Source organism: Hevea brasiliensis, chromosome 9, assembly GCF_030052815.1.
Source record: "Hevea brasiliensis isolate MT/VB/25A 57/8 chromosome 9, ASM3005281v1, whole genome shotgun sequence".
In the NCBI taxonomy this organism is placed as follows: domain Eukaryota; kingdom Viridiplantae; phylum Streptophyta; class Magnoliopsida; order Malpighiales; family Euphorbiaceae; genus Hevea; species Hevea brasiliensis.
In genome coordinates, this window is record NC_079501.1 from 16,099,977 (window position 1) to 16,108,829 (window position 8,853).

The 8,853-nt window shown below is 33.6% G+C and overlaps 1 protein-coding gene across 2 annotated transcripts; it reads right to left on the reverse strand.

Annotated features, from left to right (window-relative positions):
• Positions 1-1,684: 1,684 nt before the first annotated feature.
• LOC110659370 (peptide methionine sulfoxide reductase A5) lies at positions 1,685-5,481 on the reverse strand. 2 transcript variants are annotated; one of them, XM_021817287.2, is made up of 4 exons: positions 4,825-5,481; positions 4,546-4,658; positions 4,311-4,455; positions 1,685-2,060 (listed from the first exon to the last, which is right to left on the reverse strand). In XM_021817287.2, the coding sequence occupies exons 1-4, from the start codon at positions 5,119-5,121 to the stop codon at positions 1,899-1,901; spliced, it is 717 nt and encodes a 238-aa protein (XP_021672979.1). In that variant the 5' UTR covers positions 5,122-5,481; the 3' UTR covers positions 1,685-1,898. The 2 variants fall into 2 exon arrangements, with proteins under 2 accessions (XP_021672979.1, XP_021672978.1); XM_021817286.2 differs by having other exon boundaries at positions 1,685-2,096; positions 4,825-5,474.
• Between the last annotated feature and the right edge of the window lie 3,372 nt (positions 5,482-8,853).

Below are 8,853 nucleotides of genomic sequence, written 5' to 3' on the forward strand. Positions count from 1 at the left end.
TAAAAATGGAATGAAGATCACCAAAACACGCCACGAACATGCCATCATCATCATCATCATCATCATCATCTTTGAAAGAGTTTGATTATTGATTTGATTCACATTTTGCGGATAACTCCTTCATATATTCCCAATCACTTTCTTCTTCTTCTTCATTATTATTATTATTATTATTATTATTATTATTATTATTATTATTTTAAACGTGAATACTCTTCAATTCAACATGAATCCATGGATAATAATGATATTGCTATCAAGGTATAATATTTTTTTTATATTTGAACGGGAAAAAAGCCCCAAAAAAAATAGCATACAAAAGAAAAGTAAAAGAATAAATTATTATTTAATTCCTGTATTTTAATAAAACTAACTACTTAACCTCTTTATTTTGAACAATATATTATTTAATTCATATATTTTGCTTTCATTAAACTGTTTAGCCCCTTCGTCAATTATTTCGTTATTTAATATTGGTTAAACTAATATTTAGTCTATATATTTTAATGAAATTAATTAGTTAATCTCTATATTTTAAAAACACACATTAACTAGTTTATCTAATTTGATTCCATTAATTATTTAGTCTTATAATTATTTTTTATATTTAAATTACCATAATACTCTCCCCTTTATTTCTCTCTTATCTTCTTTTTTTTTTCTTCATATTTCTTCTCATCTACGCTCATATCCTTCCATCCCTCATTCTCTCTTTGTTTTCATCGGTTAATAAAAACAGCATAAATTGTATTCACAAAAAAATTAACTAGTTTTCTTAAATTTTTAAATAATAAAGAAAAATCATTTTTCAGTGTAGAAAACACAAAAATAATGTCAAATGAATTGAAAATTTTTTTAAAAAACAGTATATTCAAATTTAGTGTCCACATATAAAATTTCTACTTTTATTCAATAATATATTTTTCAAAATACATAGACTAAATAATTAATTTTACTAAAATAAATATACTAAATATTAATAATTTTCAAAATGTATAAATCAAATTAAAATAAATGGACTAAATAATAATTTAAATAGCATAAATAATAAAAAATTTAATAAAATAACTAAATAGTTAAATGAAAGTAAAATATAAAAAATAAATAACATATTATATATATATATATTAAATAATTAATTTTATTAAAATATAAGGACTAAATAATTATTTTTATAAAAAAGACAAATTATGGTAATTATACAGTGTTAGAAAGAAGTAGATATTGGTGAATTGTGGATGAAATTGAGGTTATAGCTGTAACACGTTCAAGACATTGTTTCATTGATAAAGGTGCCTTTCCATGTTATCATTCGTCTCACCACTGTTTTTGGGTTTTGAACATTGTTGGAAAATGGGTGTGGCTTCCTCAGTTGTAGGTCTCGCATCTTCCACTTCATGTACTCATGGGTACCTTGGTTATAATTTCAAACGCTATCCTCCCCCTTTTCTTAAATAATAACAGTAGTTAGCTTGTATTTATCACATACTGGATTCATTTTTTAAATATTATTGATTCATTTTTGAACCTTCAAAGTATATAAGAAAATGAACCTGGCCCTCCATGTGGGCTGTACTCTGGCCCCGTAACTAGAATATTCATTCTTCATTTGTTATATTTATGATGTTTCAGTTTCATTGCATCTGATTATCAAATTATTTCATGTAAACAGCACCTAAAGATATGAACAAATATAATCAGTACTATTAACAAATAATATATAAATTCCTTCTAAACGACAACGATATGTTCAAGATTATTCCAATGACAAAAGAATCACGTCCTTGTTGAACGGTACCCAAAATCTGTCCGCTTCTATGAGCCATAACTTGCAATCCTCAACAACTTGATATAAACATTAACATGTAAGGGGTGCATTTAAGCCTATAAATTCTACTCTAAACACCTATCAAAACTGGCCACCCTTTCCTAACTATCTCATTGATCTTCGCACCTATTTGGTTTTGAATCTTCGGAGGACAGAGCTCTGCTGCATAACCGTTTAGTTTTGCTGCCAAACTCGACCTCTCAAGCTCCTCTTCCGGCAAGTTTCCCATCAGCTGAAGAAGAAAAGGCCTACGCTTAAGCTCAAATTTCTGCAGTTACCAAACATTTCAAATTCATCATTCACTACATTAACTTCATTAGACTGTTTTTCTATTTCCAAGTTCCCATTGGTAGAATGAGATTTTTTTTTTAATTTATTTTTTCTTCAGCAAAATTTTCTTTAGGAATAGAAAATTGTTTGGCCACTAGAAATTTGTTTGTTTTGATGTAGAATTTTCTGGTGAGGAAGTATACAAATTTTGTAACAAGGAATACACACACACACACATTGAAGCTCTTGTCAAAATTAAAAGTCCAAGTTGGATTTTATTTTAATCAGCTTGAGATTATTTTTTTTTTAAATGGAAACCGAGCTCTCGCTATAAATGCATTATTAATCATTAGTCATGGCCTAAAAGAAGGGTCAAAGCCTAGTTGTTAATGGCATGCTTGAGGCACAAGACGCACCAGGCCCTAGAGCCAGTGCCTCTACCAAGGTAAGGTGGAGCAACATCACAAATCTGAGTGCTTTGTTGCCTTGGGTTCAAACCTGAGATCAGGTAAAAGTCATAGAGCTCAACAGCCTCCGCTATCGTCTAGTTCCCTCATGGGTAAACCCAGCACCACCAGACTCAGGACTTGCAATCTGCTAGAATCCAGTGTCAATGCACCAGAAAGTCAGTGGAAACATCATTCCCATCACTCGAATCTGACTGGACAACTACCCTAGAATCGCCTACCACTGATTCTCGTCTTCCTATCATTCACAATGCTCAATTCTCTCTCCTTCAACCTTATTTTAGTTCCGCCTCTTCTTCTTTTCTTTTTCATTTTAATTTTTTAAACCGCAATACTGAAATATCTATTGAACTGCCCAAGAATAGGCTCAGAGACCACAATAGATTCTTCCTGGAAAGTTCTTAAACCTTAAATGCAAGGGCACCTGCTTACAAGCAACTTCCACCTTGTGCCTTTAATAACAATGGTAAGAGTTAGAACCAACCACAGGCCAGTTCTGGTCCGTGAAGGAAACGGTCCTAAGCCGAACCACGGGTGGCTGATTCCATACAGTTCCCATTCCAGCTAGATTCAGATTAAGGCAAACTAACTATTGAAATTGTTTCCAAATTTTTTCTTAAAGAAAAAAAAAGTTTGAACAGACTGGATAACTGGTTCACAGTTCATCGAAGCGGGATAAGTCCAACTATCGTGATGGCGGTTCCAAGGCAGTTCGGAACCAAGGACCAGTAAACAGTCCCAGGTATGACCGGCCTGGTTCTGATCACAACTCCAAACCGACCCTTGCTCAGGTCTAGTGTGAGCGTGTGCACGCATTCAAGCAGAATCTTTTCCACTCAATAAAATTAAACTTGGGATTTTTCAAGTCCCCTTAAATAACTCAAATACTTATCACATTGAAGCTAGGAATTATTGTAACCAATAAAAAGTCAACTTAAAAATAATTTTCATGTCCTTTTCCATTCAATAAAAGTTTATGAGATTCGTGCTTGTATAATGTATGATGCATAATGCTGCAAAATAAAAGATAAAAGATAAAAAAAGAAATCACAACTAAGAGAACACTATTGTTGATTTAACAGTCTCTGGGGAGGATACATCTATTTTCTGCTGTGGGCATTGCTTTAAGTGTACAAAACAAGAAAGAAACAATTTCTTCTGTGTTTGAATTGCAAAAACATTTAAACGTGGTCATGTTATAGTTACAGTTACAGGTTCTGTGCAACGTGAGCACACGCACAACTTTTGAAATTTTGACAAAACTGTAATTTCTATTTCAAAACTTGTCGACAAAATTGTATCATTTGTCACTCAATTTATGATCAAGTTCAGGTCATTCACTAAAGTTTGCTTTATTCCAAACAGGTAACCCAACTTTTTATTCATTGACAATGTAACACCTCATGCCAGATTTCCATTTGTTTCATAAGCAACAGTGAGTGAACAGAAATCCAATCTAGTAGAATGAATTCATGCATAGATGACATATTGCTTTCTCGTGCAGTCTGTTTTCAGATTTCACACAAATTGACATGAGTGAAAAGTTGAGTGATGAAACTGAAACAAATCGAGATGAAGCAACAGAATGAACTTGAGTAGTAACCTGAGTAACCCAAACTTTTCAAATGACTCTTAATTGGAAATTCAGCTATAAAACTACAGGAAACCTCAAGCCATTTTAAGACTTAAAAGAGTGTCTTGCCGCCAAAAAAAAAAAAAGTGGAGGAAGAAAAATAAATAAATACCTGCTGTTCAGGTTCTGCAGGATAAAATGCTACAAACTGTTGAATTTGAGTAGTCACAATGCTGCTCCTTGACCTTAATTGCTCTTTTTCTTTGCTAACAGCAGCTAATCTGGCCTCCTCAGTACCATTGGTAAAGATAACAGATCTGTATATACACCACACGTCACAAGTAAGAAAGAGCTCTGACTTCTGACATTAAACAATAAACCACTGGTTTGAAGTCTAGATACTATACCTGTATTGGTTACCCACATCAGGACCTTGGCCAAAAACTTGCCTTGAATCATGACTAGACCAAAAAACCTCCAAAAGCTGCCTAAAACTTATTACCCTAGGATCATATTGTACCTGCGAAGAAAAATACAGAATTGAAGGTCAAATCCCTTTCTAGCAATGGAAAAAAAAAAAGGGCTTTTTGACGATCAGTATTGACCCTAAAAACTTGATCACAAAAGAAAAAGAGAAGACTATAGCCAGAGCAGAAACAGTTAGGATAACAGGAGAAAAGGAGGACCTGTACGGACTCGGCATGATCACCTAAGCTCCTGTATTCGGGGTTGGATTTGGATCCGCCGGAATAACCCGCGGTGGTCCGAACTACCCCATTAACACAGCCGAAGATGGCTTCGGATCTCCAGAAGCTACCGAGAGCGAAGACGGCGATTTTCAGAGGCTGATCCGAGGGGACCGTGGAGGGATTGGAGATCTGATCCGGTATCCGAATACCAATAGCTTGATTGGCCACTGAAATTGCGAGTAGCGACAGCGTCAGCAGATGAGGAAGAATAGCATTCCTCTCTGAGAAAGCCATTTGGGTCTCCGAGAGAGAGTGTTTCCGGGTCGAGTCAAATAACCCGCGAGCCGCTCACGACGGCTGAGGAGGATGGTCGGGGTGGAAATCGAATCGGGTACGTGCCTCCTCAGCCTGTCTTTTGTTGCAGCCTCCTTTGGTTGGATGATGGCATGGCATGAAATGAGCTCAACCACCCGAAAGCTACTTGAAACTCAACTATATTAAAGGCCGTTGAAAGTAGATTGGTAAAATTCTTTCACCTGGATTTTAACATTAGCAGAGATTTTTCAAGTAGATCTAGTTTCTTGGAAGAGAGAGAATTTTGTCTTTCTTGAAAGAGATTGAGAGAAGAAAAAGGTGTCGTGATGTGTATACAAGTGAATGACTATGATCACGCGCGTATGAATAAACGAGGTCAAGGTAAAATTGTGCTCCAGTCAATAGGTTTTTCAAAAAATTTAACGGCCCAAATTTATTATTTTTTTAATAAATGATTCTATAACAAATTTTAATATAAAATATTTGATATAAAAATTATTAAACTCGTTTCTATTTCCTTCTAATTTGTTATTGGTAAGTTTTATCCGATTCTTCATTTTTTTTTCTTAGATGATCATGAACACAAAATTTTTTTATTGATCTTATTTGGAAATAAATTGTTTATAAGAGAAAAAAAAATAATTAAATTTTTACATAATTACACTTAAATTTTTTTTAATTGTAAATTTATTTTAAATTAAAAGTAATTAATTTTTTATTTTAAATATAAAATTAATTAAATTAAATTAAATTATTATAAAATTTTACATTACACAAAGGAAATTGTGTCACCACCGCATATTTTCTTTTTGACGCCGTTGCAATAAGGGGGAGCATTCCATTGGCTCGATTTTGATTTGAGTTGATTTAAAAATTAAAATTTTGAAATTAAAATTGAGCTAACTTAATATTTAAAAAAAAAATTGAGGTTTAATTTGATTCGAATTTGAAAATTGAATTACATGTAAAATTCTCAAATTCTAAAAATACAAGTTCTCAAATCCAATAATTTCAAGAAACAAATCATTATGAATTAAAATATACAAAATCAATATATTGCATGTATCAATAAAGAAAAGAAAACTACAAATTTACAGGCATCGACAACAAATGTCAACAATAAAAAATCAATCAAAATCCACTCAATAATCAATCAAAACCAAGCATCGCAAATCCAGAAGCAAATATATATCATGTTGCAAGTCTCAACAACAAATATCAACAATAAAAAATCAACTAAAATCCATTTAATAATTAACCAAAGCCAATCATTCGTATACCCAGAAGTCATGAATCGCATAAAATAGCAGCCAAATCAATTGAAACTTTCACAGCAAGAAAGAGACAAAGGCACAGAGCGAGAGATGATGCTCATCGATAATGCCCAAGATGGCTTGATGCTCATCAGCGAATTGCAGGGTAGGTGCATGCTCATCAATGGGTCTCTGGGTGCGATGCTTATCAATGGTTCTCTTGGGTGCAATGCTTATTGATGAGTCTTTGAGTGCGATGCATTAATCCTCTGGTATTGGTGAAAAAGGAGGAGAAGATTAACAAGTGAGATGGGTGAGTGAGGGATAGAGGTTTGCAAATAGATTACTTGTAGATCATAACGTAGGTGGGTGAAGTCCAAACTATAGATTTGCAAATCCATTCAGTTATGGATAAAAGAAATTTAACGTTCTTGCGTATAGTGATTTAGATTGCCCTCTCTCTCTCTCTCTCTCTCTCTCTCTCTCTCCATATATATATATATATATATATATGTATGTATTTTAATGAAACCAGGGGGTATCAAGGTACGTGAATGAAGCAGGAATTTGTTTTATGATGTCTCCAAAGTACCGTCCAGCAATGAAGACTGTCAGCCTTGTGAGGAAAAAAAGACAATATTCAATATATTGGGTCCTATGATGAAATCCAGCACGCGTACCTTTTGGTGTTGGTGTATACAGGGAAGAATTAGAAGTGTTACTATGAACTATAAATATTGTAGTTATCATCTCTTGAACTTGTTTAATCATTATCTAATTTACTTAGAGAAAAAATTTCTTGCTAAATTTATTCAGGTAACTTTTTTAATTTTTAAGGTGTTGGCTGCGTGCAATTGTCACGCCTGCAATACCAACTCTGTTAATATTGTTGGCGCTGCCATTGATTGATGTTCAGTTGTAGGTAGATGCTCCAGCATTTACATAAAAGGCTTATATAGAACCTAATATTAGGCCTTCCAAGTTGAAGCTTGAGATCCTCCGTTGCTGTTAGGACCCAATCTAAGAACCGGACCTTATCCCGATACCCGTAGTAAATCTAACTATTCCTTAATCCAATTCTAAAGCCCATATTGAGCTAAATTTCAAAAAATCAACCGAATAGAATCCGGCCATAGAAGGGACTATCCAACGGGGAGTTATTAGCTCACCTGGCCTATACTCTCAATAAAAATATATTTGGGAGCTCAGCTCACCCCTCAATCATCCATAATTCAAAATAAAATCAATGGGAGTTCAGCTCCCTCATCCATCATAATTATTCAACCACACAATTACACATACCTAAAGTTTATAGATTACAATCTTAAATTGATAAATATTAGAATCCCAAACTAAATGATATATTTTTACACATGCGGAGGACTAGAATTTATACTTAACCGCACAAAACATAAAATTAATAGCAAGGGGACCTGCAATGAATGAAAGCAGGTTAAACTCAAGGAAAAAACTCTCTTGTAACCTGAAAAAATAGTGAACAGGAGTTAGCGTTCGACTCAGAGAGTCAATATTTATTTTACCTACAATTTCTATAACTATCTAATTCTAATACATCCTTTGAAATAAAATGCATCATCTTCGTACAAGTCATACAAATAAGTCAGGTCACATCAAAGATAATCTGGAGCACTCATGCACCCAAGTCATATTCATACTCACGCATACATATATGGGGAGCTGATCCCTCTACCCCGCTCTCTTAATCTAAGACCTGTTAGCGAGATCAACTCGAGCTAGATTTTCACTTAATAATCCATATGCTTGGGCCAGCGAGATTGTGACACCCCTTAACCGTCTACAATATATCCGAGTAAGCTATGTCACACGGTGTACCGGAACACTCTATTTTATCTTAATCATTTTTATTCTTCCTCAATTAATTTTTATCATAATTTTTAATATAACTTGTGAAATATAATTCATTTAAGTCATTTATTGAAATTATAATTTATTTGAGGTTCCGAAAATTTTATAGAAAATCTGGCAGAGTACCGGCTAAAAATGGAGAAAACAGTTCTTCGAAACCTATGAAAAACACTTCCAATAATCATATTCAATTATTCTCAAACTCCAATATAATCAAAATCTCAATATTTTTCAACAACATTTCTCAATCATTCATTTCTCATGGTACTCATATATATAAGCAATAAATAAATACTCAAATTTTTCATTCATAACCACAATTTTCACTATTTACATTAACATCAAAATACATTATATAAGTCTCATTTACACAATAGAAAATAAAAGATAGTTACAAAATACCAAAATGAAACCTAGTGTCCTACCAATGCACTGAGGATGGTGAGGTGACATAGACACTATGCAGAGCTGCAGGAGGTCTCATCCAGTCTGTGGTCTACTGGGCTCTCACAAGATCTCTAACTCACGCTGGCGTGGCAAAAGCAACGCGCTAAGCAATAATGCTTAGTGG

Excerpts from the sequence above, each read along its gene's own strand:
- LOC110659370 (XM_021817286.2), bottom strand. The coding sequence starts at position 5,121 with ATGGCTTTCTCAGAGAGGAATGCTATTCTTCCTCATCTGCTGACGCTG. Across the intron at positions 4,659-4,824 it reads ATCATGCCGAGTCCGTACAG|GTACAATATGATCCTAGGGT; the intron begins GTCCTCCTTTTC and ends TTTTCTTCGCAG. Across the intron at positions 2,097-4,310 it reads CTGCAGAACCTGAACAGCAG|AAATTTGAGCTTAAGCGTAG; the intron begins GTATTTATTTAT and ends TGGTAACTGCAG.